Source organism: Geotrypetes seraphini, chromosome 2 (assembly GCF_902459505.1).
Source record: "Geotrypetes seraphini chromosome 2, aGeoSer1.1, whole genome shotgun sequence".
NCBI lineage: Eukaryota > Metazoa > Chordata > Amphibia > Gymnophiona > Dermophiidae > Geotrypetes > Geotrypetes seraphini.
The window spans coordinates 484844261-484859947 of record NC_047085.1 but is presented as its reverse complement, the minus strand read 5'-3'; the positions used below and the strand labels follow the sequence as shown (position 1 = coordinate 484859947).

General features: G+C 40.6%; 1 protein-coding gene and 1 long non-coding RNA gene across 6 annotated transcripts in view; one reads left to right on the top strand and one right to left on the bottom strand.

Annotated features, from left to right (window-relative positions):
- LOC117354380 (meiosis-specific coiled-coil domain-containing protein MEIOC-like) overlaps nucleotides 1-15687 on the bottom strand; it is a 101144-nt gene that overhangs the window by 53733 nt on the left and 31724 nt on the right. The window contains exons 1-2 of one of the 3 annotated variants that reach the window (XM_033931799.1): nucleotides 14736-14911; nucleotides 6785-6945 (exon numbers count right to left, since the gene is read on the bottom strand). In XM_033931799.1, the coding sequence (XP_033787690.1) occupies nucleotides 6785-6924 (140 nt within the window). In that variant the 5' untranslated portion in view covers nucleotides 6925-6945; nucleotides 14736-14911. Of the gene's footprint in view, nucleotides 1-6784; nucleotides 6946-14735; nucleotides 14912-15687 lie in introns of those variants that run through there. The other 2 variants (XM_033931800.1, XM_033931798.1) reach the window with 2 other exon arrangements.
- The window catches only part of LOC117354382, a 98537-nt gene continuing 97772 nt past the window's right edge, over nucleotides 14923-15687 (top strand). For 2 of the 3 annotated variants that reach the window (XR_004538193.1, XR_004538195.1), the window contains exon 1: nucleotides 14923-15253. This is a non-coding gene — a long non-coding RNA (uncharacterized LOC117354382). The remainder of the gene's footprint in view (nucleotides 15254-15687) is intronic. The other variant, XR_004538194.1, reaches the window with a different exon arrangement.

Here is a 15687-nt window from a genome sequence, read left to right as displayed (position 1 = left end):
ACGGTGCTTCGACCGGTGTCGGTCCGGTGTCAGGGTCTCAGAATGTTTTCTTTTTGGAGACATCTTCCCTGACTTGATGGAGTTCCAGTCAGAGTGCCTGGAAGAGGATGATGATGATGAGCAGATGGGGACCGATGCTTCGGTGCCATATTGGCAGGACTGGATCGACGTGTCGAGTCCCTGGGATGCACCGATGGAACATCGATGGTGCTGGGGATCCTGGCAATGTTAGGTTCAGGATGGACCAGTATCAAAGGAGTCAGTGTCAGGAGTAGCAACTGAAATTGGTCCCCGAGCTCCTCTCGAAGCAAAGCATCGAGCTTCTGCTTCAAAGTAAGCACCAGTACTTGAGGCTTTGTCGCCGGTACCACAGGTGCTGCGACACGTTCCGGAGAGGATGACTCTGATGACGAAGCACCCCTCAATAATGGAATTGGTCAGCATGAATTGGCTCAATGCCTTTGTGACCAGCATCCCTGATAGTGAAGGGGTTGGCTTCTTAGTTGGCTTACCCAAGGGCACGATGTGTTGCGATGCTGGTGTCGATGCTGGTGCCTCTAGTGGTGCCGAAGCCTTCAATGCCGGTGACTTCGATGCATCTCCTTACATGGTGACAACAAAGAGTTTTTCTTGTTGAAGAATACGACTCTTGATGGTACTTTTTGTAAGGAAGAGCAGCACTTACAAGTTTGAACATGGTGTTCAGGACCCAAACACTCCAGGCACCAGCTATGAGAGTCCGTTAAGGAAATGGTGCGAGAAACCGACTGCACTTTTTAAACCCATCAGCAGGCGTGACATGGACGGGAAGACCGCCTCAGCCAAAGTAAACTAAATGGCTGAGACTGTACCGAAGGCCCCGCCGGACCAAAATCCGCAGATGGCAGAAAAGAAAAAAAGATGTCTTCTTTTTTATTATTTTCTATATAACGAAGAAAATAAAGAAAAAAATAATAAAAGAAATAAACGCAAGAGCGGGAAGGCAAGAAAAAATTCAATGACTGTTGAAACGCGACTTCTTAGCTCCGCAGAAAACTAAGAACTGAGGGACCCCACACTTGTGTCAGGCGGGAAGACACTCGAGCATGCGCAGTGCGGGCTATCGCAAACTTTCTGAAGTCTTAAATTGGCAATGCACTTTTTTTTTTAAAGTGTCCGTACCGGGGCTCCTTCGGTGATGTCACCCACCTGCTTGTCCTGGGATAATAAGTAGGTCATAGTCGACATAAACTATGCGAATCAGTATGCATAAAGTCATCGACCCTGGAACAAATATCTTGCACCGATATCCAAGAGTGAGCGAATATTAATAGTGCCGCAAGGTGTTGAGGGGTTGGAGACCTCAAAGAGGATGCATGCCCAGTAGGAGACACAACCTGCACAGAAGAACATCAGTGTCGATGTGGAGTTATTCCTCGAAGATGTACCCCCCTTCCCCAAATACCATCAGTGTAAATGTCTTTTTTGTCTGGCCATGTACTTTTTTCCACAATTGTGTTGGTCCCAGTCTCCGATTTCAATTTTCCTCATATTCTCTTTACTCTGTTGTAAGAATTTCCCGTGTCATTTTTCTTTCCTCCTTTTCCTTTCAGCTGTCTTCATTTTATTTCTGTGTCTGTTCAGATTTAATTATTTCTTACTACTCAATCTTCACTTTCTCTCTTTTGACGGTCTACCTAGTTTGCCCCTCTCTCCTCCCCAATTCCTCCCAGCATTTGCCCCCTCTCTCTTCCAAAACTTCCAACCAGCATCTCCCCCTTTCTCTCTCCCTTCTTCCAATCAGCATCGCCCCTCATTTCTCTCCCCCTTTCATCCAATATCTCCCCTCTCTTTCAACCTTTCTACCCAGAATAGGAGGTGAGGAGTGAGGCTTAGTCATAGAGCTGCTACTTCAGCCACTTGATTAATTCCAGCACTGCTCCTTGTGACCCTGTTCAAGTCTCTTAATCCTCCATTGCCACAGGTACAAAATAAGTACCTGTATATATCTAAACCACTTTGAATGTGTAACCACAAAAGAGTGGTATTCAAGTTCCGTTCTCTTTCCCCTTTCCTTTTCCCTCTACTCTTTTTTCCATACAGCATATACTCTCTTCTGCCCATTATTTATCCTACTCTTCCATTGAGCATCTCCTCTCTCCTATGGCCTTTGCTTCTTCTCTCAATGAGTAGCAATGGGGGCAAAACAAGGAGAAGCAAGCTAGGGCTGTAGTGCTCAGTCACGCACTGTCAACTCTCCCAATTCCCTGCTCTTTTGATGTCAGCTTCCTGTTCCGGGGCAGAGGACTAGCAGAGTCAATAGTGCTTGCCCAATCATTCTGACCCCACACTTGATACTTCTTAGGAGAAGCAGCAGCAGCCATCTGCGGCTTAGTGGAACAGGTCTGGGGAAAAAAAAGGAAGTGCCAATACAAAAGAAGCCCTGGATTTCTTATTATATCATCAATTACAATATATAGAGAAAGATGTATAGCATAATTACTTACCTGTAAACAGGTATTATCCAGGGACAGCAGGCAGATATTCTCACAGATGGGTGATGTCATCCACGGAGCCCCGGTATGGACAGTATATCATCACTAACTTCTTCAGAAGTCTCGAGACTGCCCATACTGCACATACGCGAGTGCCTTTCTGCCCATCGGTTCGTGGGACCTTCAGTTCAGTAAACAAGCTAAGAAGCAAGTAGGGGAGGTAGGAGGGTTGTGAGAACATCTGCCTGTTGTCCCTGGATAACACCTGTTACAGTAAGTATCTGTGCTTTATCCCAGGACAAGCAGACAGCATATTCTCACAGATGAGACTCCTTATCTATGGTGAATGGGATGGAAGGAAGTTGGTAACTAAATAGAGAATACATTTTGTAGAACTGCTTGGCCGACCCTACTATCCTGTCTGGAATTAGTTTCCAAACAAAAATGGAATGTGAAAAATATGGATTAGGGACCTAGAGTCTGCTTCATAAATGTCCTCAATGGGAGAGGAACAGAGTGAACTAGTGAGACTGCCATTGTTACTTTGTGTGCTGTAACACGACTTTGCAGTGGTAGCCTAGCCCAAGCATGGCAGAATGACATGCAGTCCGCTAACTATGGAGAGATTGTCATCTTGATTACAGGAGCTCCTAGTGTGTTGGCATTGAAGGATGGGAATAGACAAGTTGTAGTAGATTTGAAAGTCTTAGACAGTAAGTTAATGCAGGTTACCAGTCCAATGAGTGGAATACAGCTCTCCCAGGATAAGAATGTGGTCTGGGGAAGAAGGCAAGCAATTCTATAGACTGGTAGGGATGAAAATTCGAGACTACTTCTGGTAGGAAATTGAGATGTGAGAACTCTTTATCATGAGAAAATGTTGTGTAAGGTGGATCAGGTATTAGAGATTGGAATTTACTGACTGTGTGCAGAAGTGATACAAAGTGAGAAGACTACTGTCTAAGTGAGGTGCTTGAGAGATAAAGTCGTAAGTGTTCCAAATGGAGGCTTCATCAAGTGGAAAGGATAACATGTAGGATCCAAGCAACTGGAGGAAGTTGGATTAGAGGCACTGACATAATATACTGAAGAGATTTTGTTCATTGCCCTTTTTTTTTTTTACTAATATGAGAAACGTAAAAGATAATCAAGCACTGATGATATAGGACATATGTTTGGTGCCAAGTTCTGTAGGTGACACCAGAAGATAAAATGTGTTCACATGAAGCAGAACTATCAGTGTTGAGAGTTGTGCATAGGACGTTATGGTGGTTGACACTGGAACAGAGAAATTGAAGTTATTATGCATAGGGAGCCAAGAACCAGGCTGTAAAGTGCCGATACTGTAGACTAGTAGGCGGAAGGCATCTGTTGGTCTGAGTCAAGACAATTAAAATGTTTGAAAAGGTTCTTTGACATTGAGTTGAAGAAGGAAAGGTAATCAGGGTTGTCTCGGTCACCGTAGAGCCACGAGAATCATGGTGGCTGGATTCTGTCAAAACTTGAATAAAGATTTCTAAATCATAGGGATTGGAGAAAACACATATAGGAACTTGTCTGTCTAGTCTAGAAAAAATTGATCTGATTCCAGATGATGAGGAGATGGGAGCAGAAGTGCTAAAGTTTATGATTGTTAGTAGGTGGAAATAGATCTAATTTTGGAAATCTCCAAATCAAGTAGATTTGATGGACTAGAGATGAACTGAGCCACCATTTCTGAAGTTGAAGGAATCTATTGAAAATGTCTGTTAGAGCATTCTGTTTCTCCATTGGTTTTAGTCATTCGGTAAAGGATGTGGAGGAGCATTCAAGAAGAAAATTGTATCGCCTCCTGGCAATGAGGATGAGAGTCTGAACGTCCTTGCTTGATTCTGTAGTAGATGGCTACCTGAGTGCTATGTTGATCAGAATTATTTGGTTCAGGAGATGATCTTGATAGGAGAGAGAGGTAGTACAAATGGTTCAAAGGTCCAACAAGATGATATGGAGGGATGTCTCTTGTAGACTCCATGAATCCTGAATGTGGAGGATGGCCAGGTGAGTGCCTCATGCATAACTGGAGGCATATGTTGATCATATTTTCTGATGCAGAGCAACCTGGAATAGGAGGCAATGGACTGGGTTTTTTAAAGCAATTGTTACTGAAGAGATTGATTGAGCAGTGTCCATAATCTGTTACCATTGAGGGGCTAGAGTGCAATGAGTAGCTTTTAGATGTAGTCCTGGAAATGGGGTTGCATGAACAGTGGATGCCATGCAAAGTAACAGATGCTTTAGTTGTCTGTTAAGTTTGTAGAGAAGAGACTTTTACGGAAAGGTGATGCTGAATGTCAATATGAATTCTAGGTGATGCTGAGGGAGTCAATATGAATTCTAGAATTTTGGTTAGTTGGAGATAGGAATTCTAGGAATTCTTGTAACAGAGTGCATTCCCTAGAAGTTGCAATAGATGTATTGTTAGGTCGGTGGATGATTGGACTGCTTGAGGTGACGACGCCTTTATCAACCAGTCATACAAATAGAGAAACATATGAAAGCAATAAGACTGAAGTGTTGCAGCCATGACAACTAAATACTTTATAAACATTATGGGTGCTGATGACAGGCCAAAGGTCAATTCACTCTACTGAAGGTGATGCTGGTCTATTTAAAAGCACAGGTACTTCCTGTGGACTTGCAGGATGGGGATGTGTATGCATTTGTTCTTGAGATCTTGAGAGCACAACCAGTCGTTCTTGTCTTGGAGGGGATATGAGGTTGTTATAAAGAGCATGCAGAATTTTTCCTTGGTGGCATGAAATGCTGCTACTGTTTGGGTTTTTTGTCAGGTACTTGTGACTTGGATTGGATTGGAAGACGGGATACAAGGCTAGATGGACCATTGGTCTGACCCAGTAAGGTTATTCTTATGTTCTTAGGTATTTATTGAGAGCACAGAGGTTGAGAATTGGTCAAAGAGGCATGAGGAAGTACTTGGAATAGAACTCCTAGCCCCTCTGTTGAGGAGGTACTAGCTCAAGTCAGCAATAAAATATATAACCAGAGTGTGGATCCAGTGACATCCATTATCCCCTTGACTGTCTCCACTTTTTGCTGTTTCTGTTTTTCACTAACATTTTTGTTCTTCTCCCATTTCTCTTCTTATGGCTATTTAAAACATTCTTAAAAGAACAAATCCTTTGGGGTTAGAACCACTCCTATAAAACTTTATTTTAAATTCACTGCTGTTCTGGATCACTGCTAGAAAACAGAAAATCAGGGCTTTTACAGCTATGGAAAAAAGGGTCTTAGGAGTGACCTGAGTAAGGGATGGCCCTTACCATTTAGGGCTCCTTTTACTAAGCTGCGCTAGCGGTTTTAGTGCGTGCTTAGCGCATGCTACAATGCCGCACGCACTAGACACTAACGCCTCCATTGAGCTGGCATTAGTTTTTCCGCATAGCGCAGGGGTCAGTGCACGCTAATCTGAAGCGCGGGCTAAAAACGCTACCACAGCTTAGTAAAAGGAGCCCTTAGTAAAAGAATACCTACCTTATTATATATAATTGTTGATTTTATACTGGAAATATTTTACATTTGATAATACAAAATACAAAAAAAAACCTCAAAATATTTCTGGAAAAAAGTACAAATCACCAAAGTGACCAGAAACAAATACTGTAGCTACAAATGCAATAAACATTTTTTTATATATAAATACTTTTTGTTGTTGTTGTTAATGAGATGCCCTCAGATAACACACAGCTGCTTACACATAGCTCAGGTAAGTACTGGATTTGAAATTTTCCTGTGTTTGTTGCACTTTTATTTGAAGTAATTAGATTTTGTTATATTGGGAGAGACTATTTGTTGTTCCTGGTGAACTTTCATTTTCTAACAGTCTAAAAAATTATCATAAATGGCAGTGAGATCAGCCCTATGAATGAGAAAATTCATTTCACCTTCTAAACCAGCATTATGTGGCTGCATGCTTAGGTGAGTTGTTTTTTTTTATCTGGGGCATCTCATTAACAACAACAACAACAATATTTATATATAAAAAATGTTTATTGCCTTTATAGCTATTTGTTTCTGGTCACTTTGGTGATTTACATTTGATAACAGCTGTTTTAAATTTATTAACCATATGGATATAATGCATAATTGTCACAATGGGAAGAAACCCAAACTATAGTTGCTATGTAATTTTCCGGCTTACTTATCAAACACTGAAGAAGAAAAGGAATCCCAGTATCCATAATAGACTCTAGAAAAGTAAAATAAAACCTGTTCCAAATTTTAAGTAATATTATAAAGCTACTAATTCTTACCTTTTCTTTGTAAAATCTTGTAAATTAGACAATGCAGTGGAATCATCCCCACAAACTGACCAATTACTATATAAACGGGATGACTCTAGAGGTGGAGACATACATGCAATTCCAAATGGGGAGAACAGATTTGTGTCCATATTTTCTTTCTTCAGGTTTTCCTACAAAGAGAAAACAATAAAGTTATTTAAATGATAAACATTTTTCAATTCTTTTTAAGTCTGAATTCTCTAATCACACGATAACAAGCTGTGATTTGTTGATACTCAGATATTTCTTTAAATATAACATATATCTACATATACCAAATAAAAGTAAGGATTAAGGCACTGTCAAAGATTTATCATATACAATCTTTCTAGTTTCTCTATGCCTAAATGGAATAGAATAGTACTCAGTGGAATGTTTTGGGATCCAAAATGGCAGCAGCATAGCTTTGGCGTCTTTGAATTCTACCTGCAGCGGGATCAATTTGTTTCCTTTGTCATACTTTTTCCTGGTGGCGACTATGCCACATTCCAAACATAAACGATTAGTTCAAGCCGACCCCCCTGTGGCTCGAACATCTACTCATTTACAGCGCTCCATGCTAGAGTTCGTTGGAGCCGGTTCCCGTAACATCGGAGGAGTGTCTGGCGATTCCCCGGCTGGAGCATTGGACTAGGAGGTTTCACTTCCTTCCCCCCCTCTCCCCCGATGTCTACTATGGCTGAGCTGGAGGAGTCTCGCGTTATATTATCTTCGAGGGAGACCCCGGCAGCAGGGGCTGTAGCTATGAGAGTACTACCAGAGGCAGGAGAAATCATGGAGATCTCTCCTCAGTTTAAAAAACCGGCAGCGGTCTCATTAGAGAGCATTTGGGATGCTTTCATGAAGATCAACACGACAATTAGCAACTCTTCAAAAGAAATTGCTACACTTATAAGTACTGTTAATACCTTGGGTGAAAAACTCCAAGGTACTACAGAACATTTCAACACTAAACTTAATCAGGTTAAGAGTACGGTTGCTGGCTTACAAACCCTATCTTCAGAGATGGTTAAAGAGAAACTTATTCTAAATAGAAAAATAAAACAATTGAAAAACTATAACAGAAGGTTAAATGTGTGTATCCTCAATTTTCCAAGATCAATGGGAATGCCCTCTATAGAAATGTTTAAAAAATACCTTGTTGAAATTTTGAAGTACTTAATTTGACTTAATTCCTCCAATTAATCATATATATTATATACCTTCAAAAAAGGAGATAGGCGTCATTCCCGATGAAGGAGCACGAGCTGTGGATCTACTAAATCTTACGGAATTACTTGAATCTTCTGTTTCACATACCACAGAGCGAGCCACTCTATTAATTTCTTTGTTTTTGAGGAGGACACAAATGCATTTTTGCGATTATACTTTCAAAATTCTCAATTGCCATTTCTGGGGAAAAGAGTTTGGATTTACCCAGATGTCGCCAAGCAGACACAAGATCGGCAAAAACGTTTTCTGGCAATGAGAACTAAAACAGTGACACTGGGTGCTACTTTCCTACTGGCCTATCCCTGTAAATGCTTAGTGAGATACCTTGGAGTCAAATATGTTTTTTTTTGTTCCTGAACACTTGAATGCATTTCTTGATATGAAGAAGTTGTCTACTGTTAGTGTTTAAGTGAACATTTGTTTAACGGGATTTTTCTGTTAAGTCAATTCCTTTTTACCATTATTGTCATTAGTTTCTCTTGGTGTCAGGTCAAAAGCGCGCTGGGACAAAGGCACGCCCAGACAATTGAGCGCAGCGAAGCGCGCACCGCTCTAAATTACTGTTTTTAGGGCTCCAACAGGGGGGCGTGGGGGGGAACTCCCCCACCTTACTTAATAGACATCGCGCCGCGTTGTGGGGGCGTTGTGGGGGGTGTGGGGGGTTGTAACCCCCCACATTTTACTGAAAACTTAACTTTTTCCCTGTTTTTAGGGAAAAAGTTAAGTTTACAGTAAAATGTGGAGGGTTACAACCCCCCAAACCCCTCCATAACGCCGGCGCGATGTCTATTAAGTAAACTGGGGGGGTTCCCCAACAAAACCCCCCGTCAGAGCCCCTAAAAACGGTAATTTTGTGCGGCACGCACTTCCGCGCTGTGCTCAATTGTCGGCGCGCGCTTTTGTCTTTCGCGCCGTTGTCTATGAACCGTTTCTCTTCACTATTTTCTGGATCTCTTCTATGATTAGATTGTGGTCTAAGAAAGTTTAACTTTTGTTGCTTTTGTGAATTGAATTAATGCTGAAATTTTTTTCCTCTGTTTTTCTTAAGCAAGGATATCTTGTTAATAATTTGAAAATTCAATAAAGAAATAATAAAAAAAGAATAGTACTCAGTGATATCCTGTGTTGCCTTAAATGCTAAAATGTTTGAGACTTAAATTTTTAAACCTGGCTTTAAAATCAAACAAACATTTTGACACAGCATGAATGCCTCAGTACTTAATTTAATTCTGGGCTCTGTTGTCACTTTGGAGACTGCTCCTCGCTGACTGGTCACATGCACACTGAAATGCTATTGACAAATTATCAGTAATTCACAAAAAGAATGTAAACTAAAAAGAAGCTAAACTTCTTTGTTGATCCAAGTATATGATGAAACTGTCAGTGAAACTACATTCTTACCTTCTGGATGACTATAAACAATTACAATCCATGTAAGTAGCTGTAGTAGATGGTACTTCTTTACTTACACAAGCTATTCTCCAAAGTCATCAAGTGAATAGCTGTACATTCACTTCATTTAATTATCAATAGCACTCTTGGAAGAGCTCCATCTTAATTTGCTTTCTTCTCAACATTATTCCTGGTAGAAATTTGCATATCTGCGTGATGCAGAGAATTCTACAGAGAGACCAAAAGCTAGCAGCAGCAGTGTTGGCAGCAGCTGTGGTAGGATTCTCCCACCAATCCCAGCAAGAGGAGAAAAACAGAAAGGCAATTAGCAGGTAAGATGAAATTTCACCTTCCTTATCCTGCTAAGTCCAGAATGGCGAGATGTACCTAGGTTCCCTCCAGAATTTCTCTACAAAAGGGATAATTTTCTTTGGCCCTGATATCAATTCTCTAATACTGTACTTAACAAAAGAATATAATGAGGTCCAAGTTGCCATGCTACAAATGGCTTCCTGGCTCACAGCCTGGTTCTCAACCTAAGAAGTTGCATGAGATTTTGCTGAATGCAGATGAAGAGCTTCTGGAACCACCTCCGAGTCATAACTTGCATGATCTACTGAAAATCATAAATAGCCAATCAGACTTCCTAAAGGAATTTGTGACTTTTAAGTTACAATCGACACCCTGCAGACATCCAAGTTTGCATCATCCTTAACCTCATGTGTGAAACACACTTTAGACAGGAAGGATTGAACTGTGTGAAGAAACAGTCAGCTGCAAAAGACAAGTAAGGATCCCTATGAGAGAGGGTCTACAATGCCAATATTTTCTACATCAGGCCTTTCACCAATGCATAGCTCAAAGGGGAGCCCCATCATTGCACTTAAGTCCAGATTAGGGTTTCAGTGAGGAACTGCCAGGTGGATAGAAAGACAGATATATCAGACTCTTGCAGAAACAGAGATATCCACATTCACTGCTACGGAGACATCTTTCACGTTACCTCTAAATTAGGACAGAGCTGCCAAGAGGACCGCAAACAAGCCGACAGCTTAGCCCTTCTCAGCTTGGGAAAACCAGGATTGAAGAGATAGCCGACTAACCAGTGGATAACCCTCATGCTGTACATCTCAAACACACACCAGATCCAACCAAGTAGAGTTCCAACCAAGATTTCAGCAGGATTGTAATCACCAATGCTGAGTATTCCTTGCGTTTCAAATGGACTCTCACAAGATCCAAGGTCCAAACTCCAATCCTGGAGCAATATGGATGCTCCAAGACAACCGGCCTCTAGTACAACAGACCTGGTCCTCACAGCAACTGAAACAGGACCCTTTAACAGCCTTTGCAGATTGGCAAATCATGACTTGTGGGACCAGCTGGTAGCAATTGAAATGACTCCAAATAGGTGTTTGGTAATCAGAGTAACTGGCCAATCAGGAGCTACATGGGAAAGACATAAAAAGCTCCATCCTTGGTCAAAACTGCATTGATCTCAGCTGAGCCACCCTATTTCCTGTAACTGAAGAATTAAGGAGCCTTGGCATTCTGACATGTTGCCAACAGAATGAAGACTATGGAGCCCCATCTTCCCACCATCAATTGAAAAACTGAAGGACTCAGCTCCCAATCCCTTGGGTCCCATCTTTGCTAGCTGAGAAATTCCACATGCACATTTCCTTCTTTTGCTCCTTGAGTCACTGAAAGCACCTGCATCTTGTTCTTCATTTTACATATTTCAAAGTTTTTTAAAGTATTATCTTAATGAGATCTCCATATCACCCCAAGTGAGTTTGGTATAATCTACATAGTAGATGCATATACGTGCTTTCCAACTTGATATAAGTTTGCAATTGTCTCTGATGCAGGCATCTATATGGCAAACAATATGTTGGGCTAATGGACAAGTGAACAAATGGCCCAGAAACATACGTATTTGGAAATCAATATAATAATTGGTTGAGCCAAGTGATTTTCCTATTCCTTGTCGTCGTCTTTTTTTTTTTTTTTTAATCCTCTTGGTACAGCTGGATTTTGCCTCTTGCTTATCTTTGATAGTCCCCTATGGTGTTGATGTTACTCAGCCTCAAGGTGCTGAGACAACTCTAACCACTAAGCTACCCCTTCACTCCACAGTAACCTCGTGAGTCTGCTGTGAGTTCAGTTTATATTCAAGTCAACCTCCCCCCCCTTATTTTTTTTTGGGGGGGGGGTTAAAAAAAAAAGGTTATCATAATTTATATTCAGATGGGTTTATCTTCAAATACATACAGCATGTTCCATTTATGCCAGGCATTTCTATATTTCTTTCTCTCCCTATGTCCAGCTTCCCCTTTATCTTCCCATCCTCCTGTTCTCCACACACTGGAGTATTATTAACTGCTTGAAATATAGAAAACTGATGTCCATATTTCATGTGATTGAGGCTTGAAAAAATAAAATAATTTAACTAAATCAATTTTGAATTCTGAATAGTAAATTTATAAGGCGGGGTGGGTTTGACTGATGATGTGGAGTGAATGTGCAGCAAAATCAGCATGGACAATAAGTTGCTGTGGAAGCAACTGAAGTCTTTTTTTCTCCCCACTATATTATTAGAGATTCTGTTTTGAACTCACAATATGGTTGTGGTGTTGTATACAAGAAAATGATTACCATAATTTAACGCAAATAAATGGCTTGTTAATGAAACGGGCAAATAAGTATCTTTTCCCTTCCTGGAGTTCCACTGCTTAGGTGCTTAGAGATATTTGCTGGTTAGGTATTGGGGTTCCAGCACCAAACATTGAAGCCTTTACCAATAAGCAGTGCATTAAGAGCTCTGCAATCTGCATTAAGCTTCAATATACAACATTCTAATGCACTGTGACAGGCAAAGGGGTCTGTCATATAATGCAGGGTCCACAAGAAGGAGCCCCATGATCAGGAATGGGTGAGATAGGGGTGAAATATGCCCACAGTCCACTTGGGGAAGCTGTTTCCAAAAGGACAAAGGAAGGCCAGACTTGTGTTCAATGAAAACAATATTTCCCCAAGAGAATTAGGGGTGATTCTTGGAAACAATGGGGATCTAGGGAAAACCTGGTATGGAATATCCTGAGGAAGGGAAGTAAGAAATAGAACATACGAATTGCCATGCTGAAACAGACCGAAGGATCATCAAGCCCGGAACCCAGTTTCCAAAAGTGGCCAATCCAGGTCCCAAGTACCAAAACAGATTTTATGCTGCTTATCCTAGGAATAAGCAGTGGATTTCGCCAAGCCATCTCAATAATGACCTATGGTCTTCTCTTTTAGGAAATTATCCAAACCAGGGCTGTGGAGTCGGTAGATAAATGTTCAGATTCCGACTCCAACTCCTCAGTTTTTTGTACTTCAGACTCCGACTCCGACTCCAGGTACCCGAAATTTCCTCTGACTCCGACTCCTCAACTCCGACTCCGACTCCCAACTCCACAGCCCTGATCCAAACCTTTTTAAAACCCCGCTAAGCTAACTGATTTTACCATATTCTCTGGCAATGAATTCCAGAGTTTAATTATACATTGTGGGAAGAAATATTTTCTCCAGCTTGTTTTAAATCTACTACTTAGTAGCTTCATCGCATGCCCCCTAGTTCTAGTATTTTTGGAAAGAGTGAACAAGTGATTCACATCTACCCTTTCCGCTCCACTCAATATTTTATAGACCTCTATCATATCACCCCCTGACCCATCTCTTCTCCAAGCTGAAGAGTTTCAAGTTTATTAAAACATCTGATTAATCGCATATCAAACATTTCTAGCCCTAGCCGCTTTAGCCTTTGCCTCATAGGGAAGTCATCCCATTCTTTTCATCAATTTCTTCGTCCTTCTCTGTACCTTTTCTAATTCCGCTATATCTTTTTTTGAGACGCAGCAACCAGAACTATACACAGTATTCGAGGTACAGCTGTACCATAGAGCGATGCAGCAAAATTATCCAGGGCCAGCAGGCAGATATCCTCACAGATGGGTGACATCATCTACAGAGCCCGGTACAGACAGTTAAAAGTGTACTGTCACTTTAACTTCTTAGAACATAAGAATAGCTTTACTAGATTAGACCAGTATCCTGGCTTCAAAGAAGCCAATCCAAGTCACAAATACCTGGCAATAACCCAGATAGTAGCAGTATTCCATGACACCGATCCAGGGCAACCTGTGCTTCTCCCATGTCTGTCTCAAGTATCAAGACTGACCGTACCACACATGCGCGAGTGCCTTCCTGCTTGTGATATAGAAGTTCAACGACTAGAAATCCATTTGGATTGCCGTCTGATAATGAATGCAGTTGAGGCTTTTTTCTCCACTAATTAGTAAATGCGTTTCAGTGGGTATCTCCACCACTTGGCTAATAACATTGGTTTTTACTTGGATTTTTGAATATTGTTATTATTTTTTCTTGTGGGACATTTAAATACCTCCATTGCATAATTGCACAGAAGGCAGGTCTTTTTCAACTGAATGGAAGCTCTGAAACAAGAGGGCATAAGATGAAGTTAAAAGGGAATAGACTCAGAAGTAATCTAAGGAAATATTTATTTATGAAAAGGGTAGTGGATGCATATAATAATCTCCAGGTGAAGAGGGAAACTGTATCTGAATTCAAGAAAGCAAGGGGCAGGTATGTGGGACCTCAGGATGAGAAAGATATAGTGAATGATATGGATGGGTCATATGACCTTCATCTGCTGTCATTTTCTACATTTCTCTGTTTCTAAATTATTGGTAACAGGTAATAATTGTTTATGCAAGTAATAGACTCCCACTAATGGAAAGTGGAAAATATAATGTATGAATACTCAGCTAATTCTATATTACCACATTTTTATTCAATAATAATGTAAATCATGTCTTAAACATAACAGGATAACTAACTTAAGTGCACAATAAACGTTATCTTTATACTAGAATAACTTTTTGTACACTACAACATTTGCCTAATCCAAATCCGCAGTCTTACTTACTAAGACCAAAGCTTTTTATAAAGAGCCTTAAAGTCTAGCAATCTGAAAATTATTTACCATCAGTAACTGAAAATACTTTAGCATAAAACATTGGTTTTACAGTAATTTAGACTGGAAAATAAATGAAAGCTAAAATTCCACCCAATTCAATCAACATGGACGATCTTAGTAGCCATTTAAAAATATATTACCTCAAAATACTGACACAAACATACGCATATATGTTTCTTTGCACAAGTTTGTCAAAGAAGTTCACAGGTATACAGTCTAGTACTATAGAGAATATGAACTAGAGAAAAGGTAAATCAACTGTTTAAAACACCATACCTAGAAAAGAAGTTCAATAAAAATTGAACTATCCACTATTCACAAACTTCAGCCCATAGAAAAAGAAACAGCAACACATTTGCTGCTCTGGGATACCTCGGTTGCAGTAGCATATAGAAACTGTTGCTATGTTATTACGATCTGTGCGTCCTTCCGCAGTCTCCACCCCCTCACGCCTGTCGAACGATCAAAACAAGAAAAAGTTTAGGACCATTAACTCTCAGATGACTGATGATGGGGGTCATACTGCAAAGCAAACTAAGCAGTACGACTGCGCTTTTCAACATAGCTCTCCCCGAGGCGTTTACAAAAGTCCAGTAGCAGCAGCAGCAACCACTGCCTACAGCCCTACCACCAAGCTGCGATGAAAACACGGCAGCGTTTATAATCGGTTCCCAAGCTAGATACCGTTGTCGCTGATCTCAATACTCTTAGCGCTAGAGCTTTGGCTTACATGTTTGCTCTCCTGCTTCGTATCCTGTATCAGCCATGAATTCTCTGATGTCACCGTAGAACCAGTATGTGGAAGTACTGTGGGTAATGTAGTCCTCTCTGCGCTTCATAGTTTATATCAGTGGTCTCAAACTCGAACCCTTTGCAGGGCCGCATTTTGGATTTGTAGGTACTTGGAGGGCCTCAGAAAAAATAGTTAATGTCTTATTAAAGAAATAACAATTTTGCATGAGGTAAAACTCTTTCTAGTTTATAAATCTTTCTTTTTAGCTAAGTCTTGATAATAATATTGTAATTTATAACTAAAGAAACATATGATCAAGAAATTGTTTTAATTTATTTTTGTGATTATGATAAACATACCGAGGGCCTCAAAATAGTACCTGGCGGGCCGTGAGTTTGAGACCACTGGTTTATATCAACTATGTGGTACAGTAGCTACAAAAGCTTATGAGTTTAGATGGTTTATATAAAAAAGTTCAAAATGTTCTAACCAAGT